Source organism: Syngnathus acus, chromosome 13 (genome assembly GCF_901709675.1).
Source record: "Syngnathus acus chromosome 13, fSynAcu1.2, whole genome shotgun sequence".
Classification (NCBI taxonomy): domain Eukaryota; kingdom Metazoa; phylum Chordata; class Actinopteri; order Syngnathiformes; family Syngnathidae; genus Syngnathus; species Syngnathus acus.
Window position 1 is genome coordinate 11393011 of NC_051098.1, and position 12989 is coordinate 11405999.

The window sequence follows — 12989 nt, forward strand, 5'->3', positions numbered from 1 at the left end:
AAAACAAATATAAACCACATAAAAATAAAACTCACCATTACGTTGAATTATTGGGAGCACCGAGTTTCTCAGAAACGAGCCGGTCCCATCTAGGCGGAGACATTGACACCCGAAGTGGTTAAGGTTTGTCTTTTAATGCAGAATTCTTGGTCTCCATGTGCCCAAGCAGTTTTGAAGGCTTCATTGCCTCGTTAGCTAGCCTGACTCTAGCGATAAATCCATATTTTAAGTAGGACTCCAGGAATGTTTTTTTAAATGATTTCCTTTTCTTAGAAGTGGTAGCCTCTTCTTCAGTCTCCTCATTGGGCTTTTTTATTCCCTTTCCGAAAAAGCTTTCCAAACTTGTTTCTTGCTCATTTTTGTTTGCCTCGCGGGCTCGACTGGGGTGACATGTCACGTGACCGAGACGAGCATCTTGTGTCAAGAGACACAGCGACGATATTTATATTTTTCAAAATAAATTCTCATTTTTGCTTGCTTTGCGGGCTCGACCGGGAAAACGTGACCGGGACGAGCTTCTTGACCAGAATGAATTGATCGTCGATAAAAATGTTATTATTTTTTTTTCCTGTGCGGCTTGGCGGCTCGGTACCCGGGGTTAGGGACCCCTGGATTAAACCCATCGCTGGTGGCTACCAGAAGATGGCAGTAATGAGTGGTGAAGGAAAAAAGGTAGAATTGCAACAATTGATGCTGATATGCAAAAGTGGACTTTGTCATATCAGCTGGATGGAACTCAGCAGCACGTGCCACACTTCCAGCCACTTGATACGTTGCAGGTTCTTAAATTGATGTTCCAAGCCCAGCGCGATGACATTTGAGAGCCTCAAGCAACATTTCATGCTGAAAAAAAGCTTTAATCTGCAAATGATGTCTGCTGAACGTAAAAAAGCAGACAGTAAAAAAAAAAAAGGAAGACATGCATTAAACGAAAACAATCCCTAAATGCACTAATAAGCTCAAAATGAATGGCGACTAATTCAATAAAAGGATCAAGTAGTTGAAATGAAAAAAATGCAGACGTTTGCAAGTCAATTTTAATTGTGTTCTCTCGTTTATCTTCTAGAGTTTTACTTATCTACTCTATTTACATTAAGTTTAATTTTTTTTTTTTTTACACAGTACAATTTACATTAAAGTGTGACAAGATGAAGCTATTCATTAAAAATCTGTCTAAATGTGTTAGTCAATTATGTAACTTTGATATCAATGTCCAATACTATATCAGAACTGCGTTTGCATTATCATAGTGTGGTTGCATTTATGACGACAATTCTTTGATTGTAGTGAGTTACAGTATATCGAATTTGTAAATAAATTAGCTCCTGTTTTGAAAACATCCTTGGACTTTCATTTAAAACACTTGGCAACAAACACACTTGTTTCAGCCACATGTTTAATTTTTTTACAACAAAACAATTACATTAAGCCAAACTTGAGACGTGGCAATTATATATATATGTATATAAAAAAAAAAAAAAAGTCAAAATAAAAGCTCTCACAAATCAGCATGAAAAGCACACTGTAAATCCTAAAATCCATCTCTCACCAAAAGCAGAGAGCGAATAAGCAACAAACAAAAGGACAACTGCAGATCGGAACGTTTTTTACTGAAAAATGTTTGCACCAACTGCATCACAACAACTTGAGACCCAAAGCTCTTCAGTTGGCGTGTTGAACGGTGGAAAAGCACAGCTTGAGGGTGTATGGGTACGGGCCGGCTGGAACAAGGAAAGGTTGGGAATCAGCTGCTAGTATTAGAGGTTGACAAACATGTCACAAAACTAAATTCTTTTTAAATGGATCTTCCCCATAATTTCAGAGAACCTGTACTTGGTTAAACAGCCATCTATTATCTGTACCGCTTGTCCCCCACGGGGGTCGCGGGCTGTCATCGGGCAGTAAGGCGGGGGACACGAACAACCATCCGCACTCACATCTACGGGCATGTTTTTGAAATGTGGGAGGAAACCGGAAGACCCGGTGAAAACCCACACAGGTACGGGGAGAACATGCAAACTCCACACAGGGAAGGCCAGAGGTGGTATCGAACCCACACCCTCCTAACTGTGAGGCGGACGTGCTAACCAGTGTGTCACTGTGCCACCCTTGGCCAAACGTGTGGAAAAAGAGGTTGACTACATACTTGCGTTCTTCATCTGGTAGTGATTCATCAAGGCGAGAGCTTCCATGGCATCATTGATGGATTCCCATTCCAGCAAGCCTGAAGCACTGCGGTCGCTCGAAGGAGCGCCGCCTGGTGGGCAAAAACAGAAATGGGAGGGAGAAATACAATAATAAAAAGATCCATTTGGATTGTTCGATATGTTTCTGATTACATTATCACTGGCTCTTTATTCTTTTAATCGAATTTATTCACCAGAAGTATTTTTTGTTTCTATATTTGCCAGCGGTGTAGTGACAGACAGAAAAATTATCTTCCACTGGATGGCAAAAGGTACAAATAACCCGTGTACCCAATTGTTGCCAATTATCCAACATGACATGTCCCAGCGAATATATCACTTGTGCTCAATGCAGATCATTGTTTTGGTATTCATACCTTTTTCTTGTTTGGGGCTTGTGTGTCAACTGTGTCAAGATTGCATTGGTAGCATTGCATTAGCGCTAGGTGCTAATCTAAACAACCACGATAACATCTTACTCTTGCCTGTGAACATTTTGACGTTGATGGGGCACTTGACGCCGAGGTCCTCACAGATCTGTAATGGAAAACAGTTCAGTAAATCTAGCTGAATTCCTCAACAAGGTAGTTGTATTGTTTTGGCCCTCACCTGGGAGAATATCTCTGGAGTAACATCGGGCTGGGCGTTGAAGAAGTGCAGCACGTTGCTGGGGTGCTGGATGCGGTTCTTGGCCGCCTGCTCGGGTGACGTGAAGCGGTTGTTCCTGGAGCCGTGGAAGTCCTTGAAGCTGCTGGAGCCATCCTCCAGCTCGTAGCACTGGCCCGGCACGATGGCCTGCTGCTTGGAAACGCTGCGCCCAAGGAATCATAGGGCGGTCACACATCCCGTGTGATGCAATCACTTTACGCCAACAAGCGAGTGTCCACTCACCACACGTTGAGCTTCTGCGCAAACAAGAAGTTGCTGTTGAGGTGCGTGATGGCGCGGTCCACGGCGTAGCAGTCGCCCATCTCCACCATGGCGGCGCCTGGTTTACTCTTCATAAACTTCACCTGTGACGTTACATTCAGGGGCTCATTAAATCATTTGTTCTACACATTTCTTATGGTTTTTAAATGTGTACTGACCCGCTCTACGTTGCCATACAAACAGAATATGTTGAAAACACGGTCGGCGTTCATCTTGACGGGGTCCAGTCCATACGCCATGACCACCGGTGAGTCTGCGTGGGCACCATACTCGCCGGGGGGAGGGGGTGGGGGGCCGTAGCTGGGTCCATAGTTTCTACTGCTGCGACCTCGCATTGGAGGTCCCATGCGGCGGTTCTCGTAGGGCGAGGAACCGTAGCTCTCGTCGTATCCATGGTAACCACCACCTGTTGGTAACGCAGTGAGCTGCTTAGAGACTTAGACATTGCGACGGATCAACAATTGAATTTTAATTGTCTTACTGTACTCTGGCGGGTGGTCACCCAGCAGGGCGGGCTGGCGCTGACGCTTGTTGGGGTTGGCACTCATGTCGTCTAAGGAGAAACAAATAAATATTACGGCTTGTGGTAGCCCAAGGGGGGGAACTTGACGCACACCAACAAAAACAAACGCACAATGACACTTACACGATATGACCAGTGTTATTAAAAATAACAATACATAAAAAAAGAGTAACATGCCTTTGGTAAACATAGCCCGAGGATCAAGAATTCCCTGTCTCAGGAAAATGGGCCACTATTTATTCCGCCCACTCTACTCCCACTATTTATTCCGCCCACTCTACTCCGGGGTGTCACAGGACACAACAGAGACCCCCGCTGTGTAAGTAAATTTGGTTTTTTAAACTGTCCACTTTAAAATAAGGATGGCAGACGTAGCCTTTATTGTGGAGGGGGCACACAGATGGGTAGAAGTACCCAGGGGTGAGTTCAAACTGTCAATCGAGGGCAAGACAAATACCAGTACTTCGGAGAAAGGAAACACACCTGCGTTGCTCCCATTGCCATCCACGTCACCATCTGCACGGGTAAACAATAATCACACACATTCAGAGAGGAGGCCATGTTACATGGTCACAATGTTAGCACAGAGGGTGGGAGAGGGAGCGGGCTTCACTTAAAAACTGGCAGTAAAGTGTGGCGACGGCCTGGGTGAGGCCTTCCCTTCCAGGACCTCGGCTACAAGCTTGACACGTGGCGTCAAGAGAAAGGGGAGTCTCAACACTGAATTGCTGGCAGTCCAGAGAGTGTAAAAAAAAAAAAGTGAGGTGTGGCCATGTTGGGTGCTGAGGAGGCTTCTGGTGTTACTTACTGCATGCGCACACACAGAGGAAGGAAGGCTGCGGTGGCTTCACCACTCCATTACTCATTTCATCGCACACCCATAGCCTCTTTTGCGGAGGGAGATAGATACAACTGGCCACCTCGGCGCCTTAACCAGCGCCGCCCGGTCCCACTTTCAGGCAGGTCCGCCTTTTGGTTCCCTTTTTGGAACAGTCCGCTTAAGGGATTGGCCAGCCCCCGAGGCAACGCAGCCTCACACGGGCGGGAGGACTTAGCCAGCTTCTAGACTCTGAAAGATGGGAGACAAAGCATCGATACAAGGAGGAATGTAGAGAAGGATAAGGCTGAGTCAGCGGAAATGGGCCTGCGTGTTCTGGTGCTGGTGTTGTCAGCAGTGTCTTCATCAGTCGGAGCTCCGTGCTTGGATCAGTTGCGGTGTGTGGTGCTGTTGGCGCATCAGTGTGGCCTTTTTGTTTGTTTTGGGTGGGTGTGTTGTCCTCACTGGTATCAGGCTCCATTTTGGGGTGGTGGTGGTGATGATGATGATGATTGAAGGTGGTGGTGGAGGGTGCGGTGTTGAAGCTTTTGGAGCGCCTCGGTGTGTCTGGGACCAAGCGTAGCTCGGCGCCTTCTAGACATGTGCGCTGTTGTGGCGCTCCGGGGTGGAGCGGCAAGTGATGGTAAATAAAGTCCTACACAGTCTTGATTGAGGGGGTGCGAGAGGGGCTATGTCCTCTGTGGCGGCAGTGATGTCAGCGTGTGTCTGCCACTCCCCTTCTGTGACTTTCGCGCATTTGTGCCCGTGTATAATAGTCGGGATCAGTTGTGTTTCCAGAAAAGGATTCAAGGAGGGGGGAAAAAAATGTTAAAGATCGAAGTGCACATTTGACAAGCTGCGGCTGTGTGCACAAGAATGCAAAGTGCCTCGTAGAGATTAAATATATAAATAACGCCATGAATTTGAAATAGTAAGATCTCTCAAAACCATCCATACAAATTTTGTTTTTGCTTTTTTTTTTTTTTACTCATGCGCACACACACACAAAGGATTTTTGTCATAAACAGCAATGCTTTGTTCAATCAAGGGAGCAAACTGCCTCCGTCTGGTTTTATGCCTAACTACAGAAATCTGATTTACCAAATTTACTGTTATCGTTGAAATCTCATGGATTGGGACAATTTTATAAACAATTTAGAATTGTGTTAAAAGGTCTGTAAAAGATTAATTAATCATAAAAGCAGGTATTGACTACATTTTTTTTAAGAGCACTTCAACAACACCTACTATGCAACAAAAGGTTTCTGTTGGGGTTTTGTTACTTGGGAAGTTATACTTAAACCACTGAAGCAGCAGACATTGTTCAGGTTGGCCAAACAGAACAAACGATGTCAAAACACCGGTTGCAAATGACACATTATTGCAGTTTCCGCGGCAAATCAGCATTCCTGACATTCCCGCCACACAGCCGCAAGCTAATTGTGGTTTTATACTCAAGTGATATCACAGCAGTGTTTTGAGTTGAGGATGTAGATGTTGTGTGCCCACATCACGCGGGAACTACTTGTGTGACACATGGCGGCGTTGACATTGTGATACAAGTCATTTGTGTTTGTGCTAAGCAAGTTTTTGAAAAACATCGTTTGTGTAAGGTGTTACCTGGTCCACCCAAATTAGGATTAGTGTAGTCCCAAGTGTCCTGATCATTCTTGAACACATTCAACCGGGTGGGCTGAGGGAACAAAACGCAATGGCACGTTATGTAACCAATTTTTAAAGGACGTATTATTTGAGTGTACGAGTCCAGCAGGTGTACCTTGGCGTATTCGATCTTCAGCGTGCAGCATCCAGAGTAGATGTCGGCTCCGTTGAGAGATGCTTTGGCTCGCTGGGCGCTTTGCACAGAGTCAAATGTGACATAGAAGTTAAGATATCAAGCCGTCATGAAAGTGTAACGCCATTGGAATCACAAGACTGCCTCAGCCCCCCCCTCTCTCTCTCTTTGAAAGGATATTCCACCATGGCTTGCACACCGTTCTTCCTAAAGATGACAATTCTGTGGACGGGGCCACAGTTGTTACAAATGGTGTAGAGTACCTCCTGTAGAGAAAAAGAGATATGTGCTATAGGGGGAGCAGAGGTGATGCCAAATCTTTTATTTTGACTCACTCACCGTTGTGATGGGGTAGATGGGGTTCATGATTGTGAGCAACAGTATGTTGTTGACACTCCTCGAGTCGTCAGAGTCACCAGGCCGAGAGATCTTCTGGCTGGTGGAGTAGTTGATGAAGGCCTGGTGGTTGGCGATGTACACCTGGTTGTCAGCGGCATAGGTCACAGCCGTGGATGAGCCGTTCATGTCCTCGTACTCCACCAGTGCCTGACGCTTCTTGGGCATCAGCACTACATAGCTTGTAAAATGAGAGGAGTAAAAAGATATTTTGTAATTGTTTCAGTATCAGGGTCCGATTAGTACACAAAACTTAAGAAGGAAGTTTCTTCACCTGATGGCTCCAAACTCTTGCAGGGCGTCCGTTAGGTCTGATTCTGTAACACCATCAACCAGACCTCGTACATGCACCACTACAGATGGAAGAGTCTTGTGGGGATCTTCGTAGCCCTATTGCAGAAATGGAAAATTATCATGAGTCGTTGTTACCCCCTTTTAAGCATCACGTTCAACATTCAAAATGTCTTTGCTACCCTTCGCTTGGTAAATTATGATATGCAAAATCTCATATTTTCTTCAAAGGTGCAGGAGGATTTACAGACGGATAGTGTGAATTTGTGAGTCTAAGTAGGGTTTTAAAGAGGCATAAACGTGAATGTGATTTTACAAATGCTGAGCCCCGAATCGGCCATGTTTCACACGCCATATTGAACCGGGAGGGATCACGTGATAGTCCATGTGGTATATACGGGCGTTTGAAATGTTCTGTATTTGCTTTTCATACGATATGTTTTGAACAACTTAATGTTAAAACAGGGGGCGTCTAATCTAGCCATGGTGATGTTTGATTAAATTGTAGCTGGGTTATATTACTAAGCAGTAGTGGTGCAAACTCTATAAACGAAATACATACGTACGATGAAATGAGGCAAAAGCTGTATTAAATGTAAAGAGTAGAGTGGCACTTGCACAGAAACAAATGTAGCAAATCATGTAAATATAGGATAAGTAGTTACATGTTAGCATAACGGATAGCTAAAGCTTACGTAGCTACCGGCGGAGAACAAAGCAGTTTCTGGTAGGCCTCGCGGGTCAAAACGCCCGAAATGCCGCCATTTCGACATACATATAACGACTTACTGAGCTATATGCGGTGCACATTAGCAGTTTTCCTTGCCATACGGAAATTTAGAGGATACGTTAATCATAGCCGGAAGCAAAAATAAAACAAAAACAATTCAAGACAGTCTGTGCAAAGCTGCGTTCGTATTTTTGCAGCTAGCAAGCTCGCATTGCTCACGTGGTGTGAGCAATCCGAATCTCACGAAGATCCAAGTGCTCACCGTTGACATTCCATCAGTTTTCTGCCTTTTGGTCGCCCTACCATCCTCACTATAATATCGACCCGCCGCTGCTGACATGTTTTCGTGGTTTAAAAAGGTTGGTGGCTAATTGTCAAAGCTACGAAGTGGACGATCAACTCCGGGGTTTTCTATATGCGGCTTTTGTCCCTCCCACATTGGCATGTCTGATAGGCGGACACTGCGTTCAATCGTTTACGTCATTCAAGCCGTATCCAATAGAATGTCAATATTCCAAAGCGAGACATCTCCTCTGTACTTTGTTTTATTTGTGTGGTGAAAAGTGCATGTTTATCCAATTTGCAACAAATCGCAACAGCTCAAGTCCAGCATCTTGTAATGATACAATAATATTTTTTCTGATGAAGCCAGAATGGTTGTCAGTTTTCCAGTTAATATGTCTTGAAAAACAAATAGCCATGGAGTTATGTTGGAGAGATTTATTTAAAAACGAAACTGCCAATGTGTTAATAGAAACAACTGTTCAAGCAGCCCTTCCTCTCCCAAAATCAAATTAAAAATTATAATACACAGGAAAAAAAAAGAAGCCAAAAACATGAAATCTATTTTGCGCATAAACGTTTTAAGTTGAGGGGGCAGTGCAGCACAGAAAAGGTTATTCATGAAAAACAGCAGGTCGTGATTATCTGCCTCGTGAATGGTTGATTCAAAGTATGTTAGACACTAGACCCTCAAAGTCTTCAAATTGGTTAAAAGTCCACTCCAATATTTAGCTTGAAACAAAACAAAGACATTAAAGACAAGAGGATATTGACCTCTGAACCTGCACATTGTCTATAGAAATGAAACAACCTGACATGGAAAATGTGGCGGGCTGTTGTAAAACGGACGTTGGAGTAGCTTTGTTCTTCACTCAGTTGGCGGCCGGTGTTGGACTTCGGTTTTGACTTGCTGAACGGGAACGACTGAAACAGAAAAACGGAGGAGTCAGTTCGCTGTAGGGGAGGCTCGAAGGTCGAAGACAACCGCCGCCCTCACGACAACACACTCACTCCACTGTCATTTGAACAACTTGTCAGAAGTAACTTGCCGGGTTACATGTCATGGCCCAGGTCTAAAATGAGAAATGAATAATGGCGTCCTCAGTGCTAAGTAAAACCGATCTATCACCTCACTACTAAAAAAGTGGGTGACATCTTGTGCTCTTAGGACAAAATTGCAGCAATGCCCTTCACCGGCTAACTAGAGTCCTTGATGCGAAAGGGTAGGAAAAGGACAACCTGTCTGGTTGGCCTTCAGCACTTCTGGCTTCAGATGAACGTTTCTGCCCATGTAACACATGCGCTCCTCCGAGACAACACACACACTCACAGCACTCACGCGAGCATGCTCATTCTTAACTTTTTACTTGGTCGCCACCCATTTCCCCACTGTACATCAAGTCTGTGGATTTGCTTTGACCATAAAATAGAGCTTGTCATGTGAGGAATGGGGGTAGATAGAGAGGATGGGGTGGGGGAGTAGGGGGTTGTCGTTACCTTTGGAGACACTGGCAGAAACAACAAGTACAGAGAAGCGAAGGATGAAAGCACTGAAGGACGGATGACTACGCTCTTGTAGACTGATCTCTGGTCAGCTCGCTCTCATTTTCAGAAGCTAAGACAGAGGCCGCAGAGCTCTGGTAGGTAGGTAGTAGTAGTAGTAGGGGGTCTGGTAGGTAGGTAATGGATTTTAAATGGTCGAACTCTGAATTGTTCGTGTCGGCGCTCTGGTAGATCTGCCGGCTGGCTGGCGGCCTTGGGTGACTCTAGGAGAACAGTCGTAAGAGTGCACGGGCTGATCTCGTCTGAGCGTGTGCGTCGGTCGGCCAGACGGTCACCCATTCACTGCGTGGGGGGAGGTTCTCGCTGTCTAACGCCAGGCGAAGGCTGATCTCAGGTCAGCGCTTAGTCACCCTCCCGCAGGATGTACACACCGCCAGCTGGCAGACCCTGGGCCTGGGATCAGCTGTAGTGTCAGCGCAGTGCGCAGCTCCCAGCACACACTTCAAAGAAAATATGAAAAATAAACAAAACTGTGCGGCAAAGATGCTCAAATCTAGCTGCAGCTCTGCATTTAAATTTATTCAGCCACACTAGGGCCGGGATTTCCCCCCAATTGAAAGCATGTATAACATTTAAATTAACCAAATTCATTTAGCGAAGCACGAGAACAACAGTTGACACGCTCTTTGATCATCTTTACGTTTTCGGCCCTACACCTCGCACAAGCCCCCGGTTGCCGTCCTCTATTCCCCTGCCATGCCAACATGGCTGACAGCAGAGGTGGAAGATTCAGATGAGTTCGGGCTGACGGTTCAGGGTCCACTGGTCGCTTGTATCGGCGTGGACGACGATGGCGATTCGGAAGGAAGATCTGGTCTGGTCAACGCACTTGCCTGAAGCTGTGACTAGGAGCGCGAATGACCTCCTAGAACTCAACCGCTGTGACTCCAGCTGCGATATGACGGAATCGTCTAGAACCACCTTGTGCTCCTTCCTGCCAAGTGTTACTTGCCGGACTAGGCGGGACTAAATGTTACTAGATGGGCCTATGTGCGAGAACAAGAAATTGGTCGCCTACCTGTTCCTCTTGTGATTGGCCGAGGGTGATCGAGAGCGAGAACGGGAAGCGGAGCGCCCTCTTGGTGCGGATCTGGACCGAGAACGAGACCTGGAGCGACTGGAAAGAAAAAGACGCATACATTTTATACTTCACTAAATCCAATGCCAAAATTCAAAGACAAAATTTAGCTCAAGTGGCACACAAACGTTTGTACTCAGGGCCACAATTTATTTTTAAATTAGACGGACCCGGTCATTCAAAGCTTGCAGAAAATTTTAAAAATATATGGGGTATAGGTGAATGTGGTGTATCACATGAATTTGCCTATACAATGCAGATCATGCAACCACCTCACAAGAGGACAAGCAGACTGTGTGACTTTGGCAGTCAAATCAAGATATACGTCCCAAATTTGAGAGCATACCTTCTTATCGGAGTCCTGGACTTGGAGCGGGCCGGGGAGCCAGACCTGATGTAGCATAGACAAGAAGTTGAATAATCACAGCTGTGGCGGGAGCACATTCAAAATTTGATGTGATCAGAGCAGCCCAGTCTCTCTCACCTGCTTCTGCGCCTCGCGTAGGATGGAGAGCGGCGACGGCTCCTGGAAATAAGGAGGGGGGGGGACTCACATGAGGCTCACTTCAAAATAAAGTGGTAAAAAGTAAGACGATAGTATCTTTCTCTCTCAGTGCACTGTAAATACCCAACTCTGCCTCTTAAGGAAGCCAAAAAGACTCATTCAGGTAAAAATAATCAAGTAGTTAGGATTAGTATGAGGAATCTAAGGTCACATAAACCCATCTTACCTGCTGCGGCTATGGCTGCGAGAGTGAGAACGAGATCGGTAGCGACGTCCACGAGAACGGGACCTGGATCGTGACCGGGAGCGGGAACGAGACCTGCTGTGGGAGACGAGATGTTTGGGTTAACAACGTTTAGAGGGATTTCTACAGGAGCTTCAATGTGTCACACAGTCCATACGCCATTACCTGCTACGACGGCCTCCTCCTCCTCGCTTGCTGAAGCGGTAGCAGTCATAGGCGTAATGGCCGCGGTCCCCACACTGGTAGCAGCGGTCGTTCGGGTCGAATTGGCGCCGGCTGGGGCGTCCACGGCCCTTTCTGGACATGCCCGTTGACATCTCAACGCGTACACGTGAGCCACACAGGAGCCTGTGGACAACAATAAGACACAATTCAACTCAATATTCCTATCGTACATCGTGATCAGCCCTGCAATTAATTTTACGCCCTTAAACACATGTTCACGGAACTTATCTTGAAACTTGAAAAAATATACTCACTTTCCATCCATGCCTTTCACAGCATCCTCAGCATCTCTTGGGTCCTCAAACTCAACAAAAGCAAACCCCGGTGGGTTCCTGGCCACCCAGACGGTCCTCAGTGGACCGTAGTAGCTGAAGGCCCGCTCCAACTCCCCCTTGGCAGCACCATTGCCCAGGTCACCCACATAGACTTTGCAGTCAGTGGCCCGTGACGAACTACGGGACGACGAATAGTAGGACGACATTTGGCTGCAGGTAGGGAAGGAAATGATACAATAGCAGCTATTAACACAAAGTCACATATCACTACATACAGCATGCAACAAATGTGATTTTCTTTTTTTAGGGGTTGGTGGAACAGATTATAGACAGAGCTATTTAGTTTAAATATAAATACATTATGTCATATGTTTAGTCCCACAATGAATTAAAACGTTAAAATGTTACTACTTTATTAGAAAGGATATGCAAACTGTAAACAAAAACGTAATCGAACACGTTTTGACGCCATGAGCATGCTACCATTTAAGTAGCGCTATTTTGGCTGGTGACTAGATCTGACTATAAATAAAATGATACTTTGGATATACGGTCTTTTTAAAAAGGATATGCTTTAACAGACTATGTTTAGCTAATTTTATGCTAATTCAGTCTAAATGTCCGTTAGCCCGCGCTTGCGACGATATAACTCGCGTGCGTTAATGGCGGACGAACCGTCGGCATTCATCACGGTGTTAATTTAGTGAACGGCTAAATAGTGAACAATGAATCCACTGCAGTCCACAATTTCTATAAGTATGTCTTAATAATGCGGGAAATTAGGTATTTGATCAAATATTTTTGGCGTGGAATCGCGCGCGGATGGTAGGCCTCACGCTCAGCCTGCCCCACAACAATGGCGACCACGCGCGTTTCCTACCTTCTTCCGCAGTTACGTCTACGATCTCCAATTCACCTTCGAACCGTATTAGTTTCACCCAGCCTGGGGAAGGCTCCTTTTTTCTTCCAACCTCCGGGATCGCACTTACGCACGACGAATGATTCGCAAGAAAAAGAGACACTGAATTCCGTTAACAGACTTCACGCATGACTCCGGCAGAGGGTGAGCGAGGTGAGTGCTACGACATACGGGTTAACCGGGAGGCAAAATCCGAGATTAGGCACGTCACTTCCGCAGTTGCGTACTGA

At 45.8% G+C, this 12989-nt stretch overlaps 2 protein-coding genes across 8 annotated transcripts; both read right to left on the reverse strand.

Moving 5' to 3' along the window:
* Positions 1-1662: 1662 nt before the first annotated feature.
* Positions 1663-8103, reverse strand: LOC119132432 (heterogeneous nuclear ribonucleoprotein L-like). Of its 3 annotated transcripts, none has more exons than XM_037267690.1 (14): positions 7931-8103; positions 6922-7037; positions 6591-6828; positions 6432-6517; positions 6234-6330; positions 6077-6149; positions 4123-4155; positions 3598-3669; positions 3275-3519; positions 3078-3199; positions 2796-2997; positions 2666-2723; positions 2147-2257; positions 1663-1721 (listed from the first exon to the last, which is right to left on the reverse strand). In XM_037267690.1, exons 1-14 carry the CDS (start codon positions 8006-8008, stop codon positions 1663-1665), a joined length of 1590 nt encoding a protein of 529 aa, XP_037123585.1. In that variant the 5' UTR covers positions 8009-8103. The 3 variants fall into 3 exon arrangements, with proteins under 3 accessions (XP_037123585.1, XP_037123584.1, XP_037123586.1); XM_037267689.1 differs by having other exon boundaries at positions 3275-3522; XM_037267691.1 differs by lacking the exon at positions 4123-4155 and having other exon boundaries at positions 3275-3522.
* A 270-nt stretch (positions 8104-8373) lies between these two features.
* On the reverse strand, positions 8374-12957 carry srsf7a (serine and arginine rich splicing factor 7a). 5 transcript variants are annotated; one of them, XR_005099874.1, is made up of 9 exons: positions 12721-12957; positions 11820-12050; positions 11506-11688; positions 11323-11418; positions 11076-11117; positions 10938-10982; positions 10532-10630; positions 9448-9953; positions 8374-8874 (listed from the first exon to the last, which is right to left on the reverse strand). XR_005099874.1 is itself a non-coding variant. In XM_037267696.1 (8 exons), the coding sequence occupies exons 2-8, from the start codon at positions 12044-12046 to the stop codon at positions 8823-8825; spliced, it is 741 nt and encodes a 246-aa protein (XP_037123591.1). In that variant the 5' UTR covers positions 12047-12050; positions 12721-12957; the 3' UTR covers positions 8374-8822. The 5 variants fall into 5 exon arrangements, 4 of the variants coding, with proteins under 4 accessions (XP_037123591.1, XP_037123588.1, XP_037123590.1 ...); XM_037267696.1 differs by lacking the exon at positions 9448-9953 and having other exon boundaries at positions 11323-11415; XM_037267693.1 differs by having other exon boundaries at positions 8374-9953; positions 11323-11415.
* Positions 12958-12989: the final 32 nt, after the last annotated feature.

Coding starts and splice junctions, on each gene's coding strand:
- LOC119132432 (XM_037267689.1), bottom strand. CDS start 8,008: ATGTCAGCAGCGGCGGGTCGATATTATAGTGAGGATGGTAGGGCGACC. Junction 6,518..6,590: donor CCATCTACCCCATCACAACG/GTGAGTGAGTCA, acceptor TTTTCTCTACAG/GAGGTACTCTACACCATTTG. Junction 6,331..6,431: donor GGTGTGCAAGCCATGGTGGA/ATATCCTTTCAA, acceptor CTTCTATGTCAC/ATTTGACTCTGTGCAAAGCG.
- srsf7a (XM_037267692.1), bottom strand. CDS start 12,046: ATGTCGTCCTACTATTCGTCGTCCCGTAGTTCGTCACGGGCCACTGAC. Junction 11,419..11,505: donor GGAGGAGGCCGTCGTAGCAG/GTAATGGCGTAT, acceptor CGTCTCCCACAG/CAGGTCTCGTTCCCGCTCCC. Junction 11,118..11,322: donor CGCAGCCATAGCCGCAGCAG/GTAAGATGGGTT, acceptor CCTTATTTCCAG/GAGCCGTCGCCGCTCTCCAT.